General features: G+C 38.6%; 1 protein-coding gene across 2 annotated transcripts in view; it reads left to right on the top strand.

Moving 5' to 3' along the window:
- Positions 1-17,237, top strand: part of tbxas1 (thromboxane A synthase 1 (platelet)) — an 81,419-nt gene that overhangs the window by 1,090 nt on the left and 63,092 nt on the right. For both annotated transcript variants that reach the window (XM_020056802.3, XM_010883338.5), the window contains exon 2: positions 7,911-8,053. In XM_020056802.3, the coding sequence (XP_019912361.2) occupies positions 7,959-8,053 (95 nt within the window). In that variant the 5' untranslated portion in view covers positions 7,911-7,958. The remainder of the gene's footprint in view (positions 1-7,910; positions 8,054-17,237) is intronic.

Genomic DNA, 17,237 nt, shown 5'->3' with positions numbered 1-17,237 from the left:
ACATTTCAAAGCGAATGCAGCAACAATCAACAATTGCCCAACCATGACATATTAACATAGTTTATTTTATGCGTATGATACTGCGATACCTGTCAGGGCTACGTTTTGACAGCATCTTACTTCAGTGTATGTATCACTTAGATCTTTGATCTTAACGAGAGCCAGACAGGCTGTGTAGTAAGGATTGGACTCAATCTTAACCATAAATTAAATCGTCGTAACATTATTGAATGGAATTTGAATACTGTTTCAAATTGTAGTACTAAAAATTCTACAATTTGTAAAAGAAGTCTCAAGTATTGTAAACAGCAGTTCACAAACGTATGCAACACATAGTTCTGTTCAACTTAATGATCTGTTCAACGTAATGACCCAGCATTTTCACAACTGTTTTCAGTTACAGTGCCATATTATTAATTAATTGTTTTATCCATACTTATAGAAGCTATGACAGTACTCGGGATGTTTGATAGAGGTTACTTAAATATTGGAATAAGTAATACAAATATTGGAATTCGAATATTGAAGTCTTAATGGCTTATATGAAAATCATTAAAATGATCTTGATTTCCTACTGAGGTCTAGTCTCATTTGACTGCATATTGTTTTGCACAAAAGAAAGAACCTATATAGCAAATTTACATTTGCTTAATATTTAGTTGAGAAAATGTTATTGCATGTTATCTTAAACATGCAAATATATATATTTAGACAGTTTCAGTAACTTCAACATGTGGGCATGGATGTTACTCATTTTAAGTTTGAATAAATACTGTTACTTTAGTTTGTAAGAACAGCCTCAAATAAAGGCTATTTCTTGAATTACAAAAGTATTATGAAATTGTGTTTGGTTGCTGTCCTGTCTTTAACGTTAAAGTTTTATTTGGAGACTTAAATCCAACACACTGTATAACTGATGAACTATTTAGCCAGTTAACAATCTATTAACTGTTTTGCTAAAGTCTCATCTAATTTGGTTTGGTTTTCAACACCATCAAATATCAACATTGGAAGATGACTTTGTCCATCTTAAATTCCAGTTTGTTTACAAATTAATCATTTATATGTTCAGGGTAATTGATATGTGTTGAGTATTGAGCTGCCCTGTGCAGAATCTGCCATGAGGAGATATAATCAATACATCATCTCTTTTTGTTCTGGCCAGTGGTGGTAGGGCCATGGTGGCGGTGCTGGGGGATTGGGTCAGTTCTCCTTCCCCACTAAGATCTCCTTCTCCACTATAAATCGTTGTTGATAAGAGGAATGCATTTTCTGATTTTTCCCAGTCTCTTCCCGTTTTTAACTTTAGGAGGACATGAGGTCCTGGTCCACACCTGCGGAGAACCTGGTTTTGGGGGCCCGTTGCTGTCCCTGTCCTTGTCCATCTGGTCATACTTCTGACCTAGTCTAAATTTAAATTGACTCTGGATTTAGCCCACATGCGTTTATTAATTATTCCAATTGGACTCTAAAAATCTCACCCGGCACAGCTAGAAGAGGACTGGTCACCCCTCTGAGCCTGGGTCCTCTCTAGGTTTCTTCCTAAATTTCAGCCTTCTTAGGGAGTTTTTCCTAGCCACTGAAATTCAACATTACTGTTGTTTGCTCCTTGGGGTTTAAGGCCGGGTGTTTCTGTAAAAGCACTTTTTGACAACTGCTGTTGTAAAAAGGGCTTTATAAATAAATTTGATTGATTGATTAAATTTGGATTCTGGTCCAGGAATCGTTTTTAAGTCATACCATATGTGTTTAGGTTGGTTGATAAACTCTACTACTTGTGGATCTGAAATAAGTTTATCAATCAATATGATTGTACTCATAGTTTAAGTATTTATTTGTAGGGCAACATCATCAGCAATCAGAATCGCCTTTTGCTTAGTAACTTACATTCACAAATACCCAGAATGCTACTTGATGCAGTGGTGCTCCTTGGTGGGTAGGCAACGTATCAGAGCAGAGTGTCCTCTAAATGAGAGATTTACAGAGTCATCTAAGTAAAATTATTAGTACTAAGTAAAATCACATCAAACGTTAAAGGCACTTTACTTACTAAGTATTTAAGTTACATCTATTCTTTAACTTACCTGTATGGATCTAGCTAGATGATTTAAGACAGTTGTAAGACACCAAAGTTGAATTGAAAAATGTATTGCAATAGGATATAGTGGATTGATGTTGTACTGCAAGAGATGGGCTAAACTGAGAACTGTAAATGCACATATTTATGACTGTACAAAATATGCTATAGAAACTAAAAGTTACATCTGATATTTGTGAAAATACCTTTAACACCATAGTCCTTGTATCTTTTCAAATCCAAAGCAGCAAACGAAATGTGTCAGTGTCCAAATTGTTTAGATTTGTTAAATGTTTTATTGAACTTTAGAAATAATTGTAATTAACAAATGGACTGCATCTGTAGAATCCAAATAATGAGGAGGCATAAATACATTATTAAACAAAAACATGTCATTTCTACCAAAAAAGGTTTTCTTATGTTGCTTCTGTTTTTTGCCTTCTGTGGTATAAGGGGGATAAAGGCCTCAGTACTGTATATTACCTTGGAAAAATGAACTCTGTGAAGGGACAGGTAATGTACAGAACATAGGTAATGTATAAACATAGGTTTATCCCTTACTAGTTTTGTTGTTAAATTAAATCCAACATAATTTGCATATAGACATAATTTCTCCTTCAAATGTTTACATTTGATTGACAACTTACCAAAATTAAATCTTTCACTTCTGGTATAAATATATGCAATACAGTAAAACCCCTTTTAAAACTCCTACATTCGGCTGTCTTGCAGAGGAGTCTACGTGACGTCGCACCTTCTTAGTGGAATAGTACTAAGTGAAATCAAATCCAGCCTTAAAGGCAAATTAGTAAGCTTGGAAACCCATGCCAATGTGTGTTTTCTGTTTTAGTGTTATAAGAATTGAATTAATTCTAATTCTATTCAGTTAAGTAGAGAGCATTCAGTAGATATTCTCATGATAGCATGTTGATAGTAGCTACGTTTGCATTTTAGTAATTTAGCAGCCGTTCTTATCCAGAGTGACAGTTAGTGTAGACATTTTAATATAGCTAGAGGTAACAACCGCAAAACTCAGTAGTTGCAAGAACCTTCTACTTAAAGAACTAACTATCATCAGATTTAGTGATGAAAGGAAAACAAATTATAATAATGGCTAAATCTTTTTCAAAAAGGCAACAAAGAAAATGGCCAAGAACGGGTGTACTAATTTCAAACTGCTGTACTAACTTCAAACCCCTGTACTAACTTCACACCATTGTACTGACATCAAATCTCTGTACTAACTTGGAACCACTGTACTAACTTCACACTGCTGTACTAACTTCACACTGCTGTACTAACTTCACACTGCTGTACTAACTTCCATCCGCTGTACTAACTTCAATCCGCTGTACTAACTCCAATCCGCTGTACTAACTTCAAACAGCTGTACTAACTTCACACCGCTGTGTTAGTTTGAAGACGTTTCCCGTGCAAGCTAGAATTGTTTTCCTTGGCGGAAACTGTACAGTTTATTAGAGATGATTACTGAGCTACAGGTTGTTGGTTGCTGTTGGATGTAAGAAAGTGGGTTGCACTTACAGAAGGAAAACCTATGTCATATTCTGTCCACACAATTCCCAGTTGGCACAGAGATTGTATTAATGCAGTTAGCTAAAGAACTCATTTCAAATAAAAATCCTACATTATTATTTGACATGCCACACAAAGTTGGGCCCATTGGCAAAGAATGCTAATGTTATAAGTCCTCTGTCTTTTATATCTGTCTCAGAATGCTAATGTTATAAGTCCCCTGTCTTTTATATCTCTGTCTCAGAATCCTAATGTTATAAGTCCTCTGTCTTTTATATCTGTCTCAGAATCCTAATGTTATAAGTCCTCTGTCTTTTATATCTCTGTCTCAGAATGCTAATGTTATAAGTCCTCTGTCTTTTATATCTGTCTCAGAATCCTAATGTTATAAGTCCTCTGTCTTTTATATCTCTGTCTCAGAATCCTAATGTTATAAGTCCTCTGTCTTTTGTATCTCTGTCTCAGTTGGCTCCAGTGTGGATAGTCAGGTGTTTGCCTATTTTCAGTACAGCCTCCTTTCTTTGTACTCACTGTACATCTGCCGGTACTCATGGAAGTGGTGCAACGTCCAACAGATTCTACTAGTTTGTAGCTGAAAACAGAATATAACAGTACGGTTTTCACAGTGTAGCGACAGGCATCAACCTAGAAATGATCAACCGCAGCATGTCAAGGTTAACATTTTGTGTTAACTGAATCTTGAATGTTTCTCATGGTGACAGAGGCATGGACTTTGAGGTTCAATATAAGGCTAATCGACTTTAACAGAGATGTTGGCCGATGAAAGGAACAGCAGGTCCAAAACATTTCTTATTTGTCATTATTTATAAGTTACCTCTTTAAGTCAAGGCTCTGCAGGTCAATCCTGACAATCTGGATGCATCACAAACGGCACCATATTTACTTTGTAGACCACTACTTTTCTCCTGGACCAATTGGTCTCTGGTTTAAAAGTGCACTACATTTATATAAGCAATATGTACTGGTCAAAAGTAGCGTGCTACTTAGGGACTAGGGTGTGGTTTTGTATGCAGCCTATTTTTCGTGCTACTAGTCCTCACTTTGATAATGAACTCTGTCACGGTCAGGATATGGAGAGGGCGAGGGGGAGAGCCAGCTGTGGTCAAGAGAGGGAGGCTGTTTTCACTATCAATATTATATGTGTCAGTGGAAAAACATCTCCCTTGTTTACTGACCCCATGCTACATGCTGAAATAGCCCACACAGTGCTGAATCAGCCTACATGTGTTGTTGTCCTGCTGTTATCTCTCCCTCCGCTGCTGCATGCTGGGTAGAGTTGTGTAGATTTGTCCCAATAATTATTCTTTTATATGCTTTAGTCAGTCTAGTATATGAATTCACCGTCTGTAAATATGAAGTAGGAACATTCTCAATGTTTTATTTTGTTATGGAGTTTATCAGGCTGGTGTGGAGCCATAAAACCAATAACCTGAGAGAATGTACGGAACGGTTCTGTCCTGGCCTGGGAAAACCAACTAAACCTTAGAGCATGTATGGAACGGTTCTGTCCTGGCCTGGGAAAACCAACTAAACCTTAGAGCATGTATGGAACGGTTCTTTCCTGGCCTGGGAAAACCAACTAAACCTTAGAGCATGTATGGAACGGTTCTTTCCTGGCCTGGGTAAACCAACTAAACCTTAGAGAATGTATGGAACGGTTCTGTCCTGGCCTGGGTAAACCAACTAAACCTTAGAGAATGTACGGAACGGTTCTGTCCTGGCCTGGGTAAACCAACTAAACCTTAAAGAATGTACGGAGCGGTTCTGTCCTGGCCTGGGTAAACCAACTAAACCTTAGAGAATGTACGGAGCTGTTCTGTTTTGGCCTGGGTAAACCAACTAAATTGGTTTGGGTGGCAAAGAATGTAATTAGGGTCCCAGGTGTAAAACTGCTTTAACATGTTTATCATGTACTGCATTTGAGAATCATTTCCATTTCAAGAATTACTGGTATTTAGATACACCTGTACTTTTCCCCTTAAGTTATTAAAACAGTGAGTCATTTTATAATCAGTTAAGCTCTGAATTGGTTGGACAATTTACATTTTGATTAGAGATTAGTGAACTGAAACATGTAATTATCTCTGTGTCACCCTCCCAGAAATGAGGGGTAAATGCAGGGTCAATGAGTTTAGCCAGCTTCATTTGATAAACAGCCAGATATTACTGGTGATTTTCCTGGTTCATTATGAAAACTAACCTTGGATGTAAATTTTTTTGGTAATGCAAAATGCATGCAGTGTTTGCTAAATACATCTAGTGTTTTATAAAATGCATGAAAGTTTATGTATTTTTGTCTTGATTAATATGCAAACAAATTAATATTAATATTAAAGACACTTATGTTGCCTTAATAATAATGGAAGTTTTTATTTTTTACTGTTGCATTTCTCTGCTTTGTGTTCCAATGCCTTTGTGGTTTCTGCTGGTATATAATGTGGTGATTTTTCAGCTTATGAAAAGAATGTGGGTTAAACTGGGAAGCAGCCAAGTTAATCTATAAACAAAGTTAAATAGATGTTCCTCTTTCTTTTTTATCCGCTCATCAGCCTTTTCTACTTTTGGGCAATGTGGTTCCCATTTACTCTCGTCCTCAAAGCTACTGGTGAACCATCGTGTCAGACTGGACCATTGTTAGCAAACAGTAAGACGGGAGGAGTCTCCCGGGGTGTAAACATTGGCGTTATTGGCTGATCTACCAACCAATCATCTCCCACCACACCATCCTTTAACCCTCCCCAGGACCATTCATCTGTAAAATGTGCCCAACTGTTTTCTTCCTATCACAAACTATTCACGGTTGCCTTTGTCGAGTCATAGACCATATACTATATCTGGTTTGAATTTGGTGTAGTGGGCCTACATTGCCTGCACCCTAGCTCTCAGAAACAGTACAAACAGTAGGTATTGAATTGTGTCATCCACAGAAATTAGCGAACATTTTCTATATTATTCGGTGCATTTTCAAAATTGTCTGACATCTGACTTTTCTACTTTTGGACCACTAATGAGCTATAATAACATTTCATGTAATAACACACCATTATTACATAAAAATGAACAAATTCTCTTAATGACTGTCAGCCTACAGTATTTCTCGAGACTGCGTTGTGGTTTGATGAGAACATTAAAACCGTAATAACTGAAGAAGATGCACCAATGCAATGACGGGCACATACAATGGTTTCTTGTAAATGTGATCCAGTTCAGGTCTAGCCCGCTGTGCGTGTTCAGGAGGTCCGTGTGTGACCATCGTAGTCAGCTACAGGCCTGTGTGCCCGTTCCCAGAGGTTTGATCATTCAGGAACACATTGTTAGAGGACAGCGTGGAAAGGACTGGGGCGCCTCTCAGCCTCCGGGCTCTCTCTAAGCAGGGTTAGGGTAAAGGGCTAAACAGGAGGTTTGGACAAAGCTTCTGCTGAAACTAATCATTGACAGAGAGGTGAATGTTGTCATAGAAACCACAAACCTGCAGAGTTGCAGAGAGTTGAAGTACTCCCAGAGTATAGCCTAGCAGCCTGTGAATGGAGGGTTTATATAGTGACGTACTTTAGACCCACTGTGAAGGACTTTTATTTTGGCAATAAGCTGAGAGGAAGTGGGTCCAGAAGTCTGTTTAATAATTCATTTCTTTTTAGCAAAGTCATCACCAATTGGGCCTATAACTGTTGAATTCTCACGTACATCAAGGCTATAAACCATTTTAAAGGCTTCATATAGTCCGTATGCCTTTATCCAACATTGTGTTGTAGAACAAATGCCAATCTACTGAGAAACGATAAAAGTGTGAACATGACACCCGCGGGAAAAGGAAATGCATGCCTCTGTAGCGGCTGAAGATATACGCGTTGGTAGGAGCACCTCATTAAGAACAGGAACAGGAAGTGCAGAGCTCCATGCAGGAACAAACAAAGCACCCTGAGTGACTGAAGGATCCTTAATTAAAAAACTTAGGCTTATGACAAGAGTGTGATCTAATAAAGACTTACATGATTAGCATTCACACCAACATTAAAAACTCTGCAAAGCTGGGACGAGTCTAGCGTGATGTACCAGCTGGCTGATCTTAAGCTATTTGACTCTTTAAAAAAAAAAAAAAAACTGTCACCGTTTATTGAATCCTGGCTACTTTATTTTTTTTTCTTCTTCATAATAGCAACTGGCTTAGTGTAATCTTTAACCTGGTTCAACAGTCATTGGTTCTACTTTCCAAACACACCTTTCACCTGCTTTCTGTTAATCTCATATATGATACTTCTTCTCATCCTGCCTGGTACAGGAGGTCTTCGGCTGGTGGCAGTGGTGCTCTGAGGTGGTGACCAATATCATGGAGCTGGTTATGAAGGTCCTGGGGACGTTAGTGCCCTCTGGAATGACTCTGTCACTGGGCTTGCTCATGATCTTCCTGGCTCTGCTCTACTGGTAAGTCAATGTCTTCTGCCTCAGGTTAGGCCAAAATATACAATTGAATGCTGATGATTGTATGCATTTCTTTGCCTATGAGTCTATCGATTGATCAGTTAATTAAATGAGCGAATTATATGCAGCCCTTTTTAAACCAACCGTTGATTGTGTAGATGCCCAGCCTGAAAACTACAAAGAACATGTTGAAAATAGGAAGCAGGAAAAAGCTTCACCCACTTTGCCAAGCCATGCCGCATAAGATTAAACCCCCCAAGGGACACCAATAAACCATTAACCACCAGAGACAAGTCGGAGTTCTCTATCATGGCTCAAGAACTGCAAAACTAGACAGAGAGATCTCTGGTGACTCAAACCGGTCACTTCAACAATACTTGACATCAGTGGCGTCGTTAGGCCTGGGAACTTTTATGAATAGCCCCGGATCTCAAATTTACCAAAACATATAATAATAAAAACATTGCCCCTGATCTATTAATCTATAATTAATAGATCAGCATGTACATTCGAAACCTTGTACTTTCTGTCTCTGCCTGACGAGACCTGATGCATGGGGGTACAGGTAAGCCAGGTTATAACAGAGAGAACGTATACTATGAAGATAGAAGTAAGGGTAATATGTGGAATTCCAGTAATGGTCTTGGACTGCAGAGAGCAAACTAAGGCCTGCTGGACAAAATCAATTAAAACCGGCCCACATTACGACCAACAAGGTAACCCTACCAATATAGTGCTACAGAACAATGACCACTGACCAAACAAGGTGACGTAACCTATGGATCTGGATTAAGACGAGGATAAAAAGCAATATCAGCACATTCATTCTAGGAAGTATGACGGAACAGAGACAGAAATGAAAGCACTTGTTAAAAGTAGCCTCCTTGGAAAGTGTTAAAAAATTTTTTTTTTTACATATTTAGACATATGTATATGTAATATTCACTACTAACAGATAAAGGTACATTTGTTTTACAATTGACAATGATAGAATATACTTTGCAATAATTTTTTCATAGTGCCGGAAAAATAAGCACAACTCTAGCTTGAGTAGTTGGTGTGGCCCCCTTTGGCTGAAACAACTTCATGTATCCATTTATTGTTACTGTTTGTCACATTAATGCCACCCAATCAGTATCTCACATCGACTGTGAAGAATTTTTGCTCAGTCTTCTTTACAGTATCCAACTGTGTCATGGTTGAGGGCTGCCCAGCAGGTTGATATGAGGTAGGGTTAATGTTTTTGCTAAACATTATTTCTGGCATTTTGGCCAAACTACGACTTTGAGACATCTTGTACATAGCTCATCGTTCCAGTTGTTTGGGTCTTTACCCAGGTTTGCCAGCATGTATTGCTATTTTTTTTGGGAGAGCTGAGACTTGTTACTCTGCTCCTTGTCACACTCCACTAGTTAAACCTTTCAACTACTACCAGACCCTAGCTACGGTGCAACCAATGCTTGCACTTAAAATAATATTCTAGAATGGACATTGCTGATGGACATTGCTACATTTTCATTCTAATGTACTTATAACTTGATTGTGTGGTTGTGCCACTTGGCAATCTTAAGATTAATGTACTAACTGTAAGTTGGTGTGGATATGAGTGTCTGCTATGACAAAATGTAAAATTTACATATCTGACTAGCAGTCAGAAACTGAGTTTGCAGTAGGAGCTTGTTTAATTTTAGCCACACATTAGCTTAAATTAGTAGTCATCTAGATTAGCCATGTAAGATTGATGCTCTGTTAAACAAAGGAGCAAGCCTTAGCCTACTTTCTTAAGCATAAAGCCTACTGTTTGTGATATAAAGGTGAAACAATTTCTCTTAGAGCTTAGCACAATACTGGTTTATTTATTTTTTATGTAAGTAACAAATTACATTTTGTTAGTTGTTGTTTTTACTCTAGAAATGTCTTTTCCGACTACCGTTCCATTTTGACTCAAACATTCTAAAAGTCTAATGGATATATTTATATTTACTATTGGAAAATTATAGTTTTCTTATGTTGAGTATAATTTGAATGCGAAATAAATTATCATTCGGACTGACACAACATTTTCATTACTTTGTCACCTGTTGCCATGTGCTTGTGTGACACATTGGTTATTCTTTAACAAAAATGTGAATGCATCATGGACGTTTTGGTCACGCTTCATGAGCTGAACAAAATATCTGATAAATGCTCTGTCTTTACAAATATTTATTCATTGTGTAATCCGTAGATTAGAACCTAATGAACTTATTTAAATTGACTGATTTCTGTATTTGAAGTGTAACTCAGGAAAAATTGAATGTGTTATTATTATTTGGGAATGGTTTTTGTTTTGGATACCTCAGAATTGGTTGTTTGATACAGTATGCATCCAAGCATTTTACCAGCATGTAGCTTTTAACATTAACACTAAACCTAACCTACTGTATATACCATAAATATACTTTTTATCTGGGTAGACTAATGAAAAGTCACATTTTATTTCCTTTTTTTCACACTTGAGCCCATAAAACACAACCCTAATTCCGATCTTAAACCCAAGCCTTAAACAGCATGTTATGCTAGTGGGGGTGGGCCGAATGTCCTAATAGTATTTCACAAGCACACACACAGACGTGCTTAAATACACTCTCACACATCGACGTACAGTACACACCTACGGTCTCGCACAAATACACAAACACACACACAGTAACACTCAATTCCTCAAGACATGTAAATTCCTGCGATTCACTTAGAGCAACTGAAAGAGCCTGTGTTATACTTCTCATAGGCTGTCAAAGCTCAAATGAAGATTTATATCTAAGGATGGAACTGACTTGCACAAGGCGCCGTCATGACACACCGAGGCTAGACAGTACAAGACTTAGGAGAGGCAAAGTCAGTTTGTCTCTGGCACAATCCTGGGTAGATATTTACATTTGAGATTTAGACCAGAAATAACTGAGCAGCGAAAAGAAGAAGTTGCGTCCTTGAAACAGTGTCAGACATTTCTTGCAGTTAGTTACTATCAGCACATGAAGCTAGATGAGGCTGTTATTATAGTTTTACACATGATAGTCATTGATCTGGAAGAGGAAGGATGAGACAGGCTGATTTCTCTCCTCAACAGCGATAAAAAACCATTCTGAAAAACTCTTGTCTTACAGGTTTGGCTCACTGGTATGCCCATTAGTCTTTTCAGCTCAAACTGGCTTCATCCTCAACAGGTGCATGCTTCTACAGTCTCAGGCATCTCTTTAACCTAACTTATATTACATTCAAACTTTAATCTAATATATTCATACACTTATTGGATATAGATCTCACAGTTACATCGCTTGATATGTAGAAGGCCTTTGACCAATTTAAATGCCCCTTGTGGTTCTACAGAAATGTAATGTCGGAGACTGGTTTATTTAATGTATCAGGCTCTTGTACAAGAGCACCTGCGCAGCCCTTCCTACCAGCCAATCTCTGTTGCCTTCACTCAACCTTAAAAGTGGGCCGAGAAAGGGTGTCACATTGCCGCTACTGGTCATAACATCATATGCCATCTACTGTAACTTATAAGATGGGTTAAATGGCACATTGTAAGTCCAAATATATGGGAGGATTTTCTCCCAAATCTTTTAGTCTACAATTGGTCTGAAAATGTCCCCACTGTCACATTTTGACTTGATTACCCAGCATCCTCCGTCCCTAGCCTATTGGTTCAGTGTTTATGTCACTTTAGAGTAATAATCCCATCACACATGGGCCAGTCAGCATTTGGGAAAATGAAGGAATGAATAAATGAATACGCTTTTACACCTTAGACCGCTGTCATTACTTTTCTCGATACCAAGAAACCCCTCCTCTGTCTTCTCTAACCCTGACCTACTGCTTTTGATCAGTGGGGAGAGGTGAGGAACCAGGCCATAGGGGATCTATGCCTGGAAGGGACCTTTGCTTCCTTTTGATCAACTGAGAGAAAGCTGTAACCTCCATAGGAATCCTTTCTTATGATATCTGCAGATCAGGCACTGTATTAGATAGATGTTTTAAAATGTGCTCAACATCAAGCGGAATGACATCCTGTCTGCACGACCCATTTCAATCAGTCAGTCCACCCTCCACAAGCTAAATGGAAGGAGGAACGGGGCTGTGAAATACTGACAGACTGGAAGGCATTCGTGGATGGGGTAACAAGGTAAATGGTACCCAGATGTGTCCCTAACCCATAGTAGAGTTAACAATGACATGGCTTAATATGTTTTTATCTTTATTTATCTTTTTAGTGTTGATACTTTCCTTCGGATACCTTTGTTCTGTGTCTAGGCTTGTTTGGATAAAATATATAAATACTGTACCTATATAAAAAAAAATAAGAACCTGATTTTTTTACCACTTGCTGTCTACTTTTTCTTGTGCTTAATAAAATAAGACATTGTTGTGAAATGATGCTGTGTACTTGATAGGGATCTTTTATTTCAGCGGTATGTATACTGTCGATGAGTGTCATCCTGACATGCAACATGTTTGTATGGACACCCACATTTCTCCGTTAATAATATTGATGTATTAACAGAAGCTGTTATGGAGTACAAGTTTCCATTCCTAAAATGTGCGGGCTGTTCCCTGAGAAATCATAACGCTGCTTTGTTTGCAGTGAAGTCCAGTCCTCTTCCATCTACTTCCCATCGATATTCTTTTACACTCTTCAACACTCAAAATAGCAACTTGTGTTGACGATGTTTATCTTGAAGAAATGGCTTATTCACACTGCTGGCAGTTTTATTACAGGGGTGTTTTCAGCAGCCAGAAGCAAACATTTCCTCCCTCAGGAGGCTTAGTCCTGGTCAGGCAGTGTGTGCCCAGCAAGAGTTACACACGGCTCAGGTTGAACCTGGGGTGAACTCCACCAGACTCCACCTCACTCCCACGGTGGACCCAGCAGTTGAATGCTTAACCCTGAACGGCTGGTAGACCATAGGACATGTTGCCACCTACTGGCCAGTAGAGGAACAACCTGTCTGTCTTTAGGACAAAGAAGGTTGCGTTCTGGCTAAACCACTTTTAATAGGTAGCGTGCCCTAATGAGACCACTTTATTCCCAATAAAAAAATCCTTTGATCATCAGTGCCCCTTTTTTGAAAATGATCCACCTGGATTTTGCCTGTCCGAAAACAAAAATGTATTATTGAGTTGTACCCATTTAAAGCCAGGCACCACAGTTAAAACTAGGGATTTTGCATTGTGCATTTTCTGATTTTGGGCTATTTTGCATACTTTAATGAAATGTACAAATACTTTGAAAATAATTTATATTAATACTTGATTTATATAATTTTATCATAACTCCGTCAACTAGACCAAGCATACATGTTGTTATTGTTAGCAGGTTTCATGTAGACATTCAACAACTATTTTTAAAACTTTCCATGTTGAATCATGTATAACATGTCTAGGTTTATTTGTCAAATGCACCAAACAACAATAAAATTCTTGTGACATGACACCCAACAACTACGTAGTGAGAGTTATGAAGAAAAATATATACTGTAAGCAAAAATATATCAAAAAGAATAAATAAAGCAATAATATACATAAGACTTTACACTAGCAGCAGTTTAAAACGAGTACTGTAAACTAGCAGCAATCTGGGTATTATTATTGAACATTATAGATATGGCAAGTATGGCAGTAATATACATAACAGCGTAAACTTGCTGCAACTTTAGAAAGAGTAAGATGGGGAATATGAACAGTATGGTACAGTGGATATAAAAAGTCTACACACACCTGTTAAAATGCCGGGTTTTTGTGATGTGAAAGAATGTGACAAAGATAAATCATGTCAGAACCTTTTCCACCTTTAATGTGACCTATAACGTGAACAATTAAATTGAAAAAATCAAAAATCAAAAACTCACAATAACCTGGTTGCAGAAGTGTGCACACCCTTAAACTAATACTTTGTTGAAGCACCTTTTGATTTTATCACAGCACTCAGTCTTTTTGGGTAGGAGTCTATTAGCATGGCACATCTTGACATGGCAATATTCGCCCTCTCTTCTTTGCAAAAGCGCTTTAAATCTGTCAGATTGCGAGGACATCTCCTGTGCACAGCCCTCTTCAGATCACCCCACAGATGTTCAATTGGATTCAGGTCTGGGCTCTGGCTGGGCCATTCTAAAACGTAAATCTCCATCTGGTGAAGCCATGCTTTTGTGGATATGGATGTGTGCTTTGGGTCGTTGTCGTGCTGAAAGGTGAACTTCCTCTTCATCTTCAGGTTTCTAACTGATTCCCTCCACCCTGACTAAGGCCCCGGTTCCAGCTGAAGAAAAACAGCCCCAAAGCATGATGCTGCCACCACCATGCTTCACTGTGGGTATGGTGTTCTTTGGGTAATGTGCAGTGTTGTTTTTGCGCCAAACATACCCTTTGGAATTATGACCATAACGTTCAACCTTGGTTTCATCAGACTATAACACATTTTCCCACATGCTTTTGGGGGACTTGATGTTTGTTTTTGCAAACTTTAGCAGGGCTTAGATGTTTTTCTTTGTAAGAAAAGGCTTCCGTCTTGCCCCCTACCCAATTGCCAATTCTAATGAAGAATACAGGAGATTGTTGTCACATGTAGCACACAGCCAGTTTCTTTAATGTTGTAAGCCTCTTGGATGACCAGTTTTCTTCTCGTCTTTTCATCAATTTTGGAGGAACATCCAGTTCTTGGTGATGTCGCTGCCATATTTTGATAACACTTAATGATAACAGTCTTCACTGTGTTCCATGGTATATCTAATGCTTTGGAAATTATTCTGTACCCTTCTCCTGACTGATATCTTTCAACGATGAGATACCTCTGATGCTTTGGAAACTCTCTGCGGACCATGGCTTTTGCTCTGAGATGCAACTAGAACAGCTGAACTTTATTTGTGATTAATCAGAGTCACTTTAAATGATGGCAGCTGTGTAAGGACTTCTATTTAACATGAGTTTGAATGTGATTGGTTAATTCTGAACACAGCCACATCCCCAGTTATAAGAGGGTGTGCACACTAATGCAACCTGGTTATTGTAAGATATTTCTTTAAATTTTTCCCCCTCGCAGATTTAAGTTTGTTTTTCATTTGAATTGTTCACATTATAGGTCACATTAAAAGTGGAAAGACTTTTTTTATATCCACTGTAGACATATTGAATATTATAGATAAATATGAGTGTAATATGCTCATGAATGGTACATGCAAAGGAATATTCTAATGCCCATTAAATGTATCTGAAAGGACATCAGAGCATCTGTAAAGTTTGTGTGTGATCAGTATGATCATGGATCAATGTTGCTGGTTGAGGAGCCTTATGGCCTGAGGGAAAAACTTGTTAGTGAGTCTGGTAGTGCGTGTCCTGACAGCAGCAGTGTGAACAGACCATAACCTGGGTGGCTGCAGTCTTTGAGGATGTTCCGTGCTTTCCTAAGGCTTTGTGTATGGTAGATGCCTTGCACGGAGGGTTGATGGCAGCCGATGACGCGCTCCACATACTTCACCACCCTCTGAAGGGACTTTCATTCAAAAGCTTGTTTTCCGGGTTAATATTGTTAGCTAGTCCATACATGTCTATATCCGTTGTCGATATGCTGTTTTGACCCCTGTTACTTCAACAGTGGAACAAGACCATTTTCTACCTCCCTGTAAATTATGCAACACTTACAATTAGGTGTTTTACTGTAGAAACAAATGAAATAGAAATGTTTTATTTCTCTGTTTTTTGATGATGTCAAAAGGATTGGTGACATGCTCTTTCAAAGGCTTTTTATGTGGTCCCAAAGAGACAGGACTCACCAGAAACACACAAGAATATTGTGCTTGTTAAAAATGATTTGCATGGCTTGGCCTGGTCCAGTCATTATTTACTAGCACTTTATATATTTGTTCATTGCCCATCGTATCTCTTCTTGACTCTTTGATGGGGAACTCATCTGGTTGTTTGAGCAGACTAGGAGACCGTTCTATTGCCGAGCTATTTGTGGATTTTTCTACCATATTTCCACCGCATTGTTTTCCATTAGCGCTCCGTAACACACGAGCTGTTAGTGCGGTATGCACATTGACGTAGTCATTAACCCCCTACATCTCACACTCAAAAACAAATACATTCGGGGAGTTTCTTTCCTTTCGTTGATATGTATATTTTACCTGACTCTAAGCCTATCCCAACCTTAACCACAGGATCCGAACTCTAACTTAAGACCTAACCCTAGCGCTAACTGCTAGCCATAAATGTAATCCTGCGCTTTAGTGTCATCTTCTGATTTTCCCCGTCATCTTCATCACCAGGTTAGTAAATGGTGAACACACTCTTTCTTCCTGATCCGTAACCTTACACATTTGTTTTCCTGTCCCAGTGTCCTCTTGAAAAACAAGTTTGCTACACTCTTTGACGACATGAACCCTGGAAGGAACACAGTGTGTGTAATCTAACCAGGGTCCATTTACTTGCCAGTTCTGTTCGAGTAGAAAGGATGATCTCAGGACAAATGAACTGTAAATAAGGCTGTGACATCCAAGTGTTTTATTGTCGTTGGACGTTCAAAACTTAGGCACCAAGATGAAGATGGTGATGTCACTGGATGTTCAGACACAACCATGTTTCATTTATAAGAACTAGGAAGTATCCCTTATTTATATTTGGTATAAATAAATAGTACTATAGTCTGTTTTTGATGTAAAAGGGCAATGGAAATGTCAATGTCCTGGCCACATTGTTTTGAAATGTCAAACTAGGGAGTTTCATTCTCTGCTCCGTCCGTGTTTGGTTTCACTTCCACACGGTTCTCTGGGTGAGATTCTAACATGATGTATGAACCGACCTATTTAATTAAGGGCTAAATCCACAAGTAGAGGAAACAATGACTCTAATCCCCAGTGGCTTGTGCTATTGAAAGAAGCAGAATCCCTGTGTGTCCCCCAATGGAAAAATGCAATTAGAGATGAATCCCATCAAAACGTTTCATTCCACCATGCTTCGTCTTTACCCGTAGGAATATTGCTTGGGTATATGTGCAGGTGTAGTTGAGTCTTTAATAACCTGTGAATCCTGTCTTCCTGAAGAATAAAGGAAGTAACATGGGTCAGATTCCAGCTTAGGTGTCAGGACAGCTTAGGCGTCATACCCCCGTGGTCTGGATCCTTTCTGTGCCGAGCCATAACACAGTCCCTAA

The sequence above is a fragment of the Esox lucius genome, chromosome 19 (assembly GCF_011004845.1).
Source record: "Esox lucius isolate fEsoLuc1 chromosome 19, fEsoLuc1.pri, whole genome shotgun sequence".
Taxonomy (NCBI): domain Eukaryota; kingdom Metazoa; phylum Chordata; class Actinopteri; order Esociformes; family Esocidae; genus Esox; species Esox lucius.
This window is presented reverse-complemented; position numbering and strand designations above follow the sequence as displayed.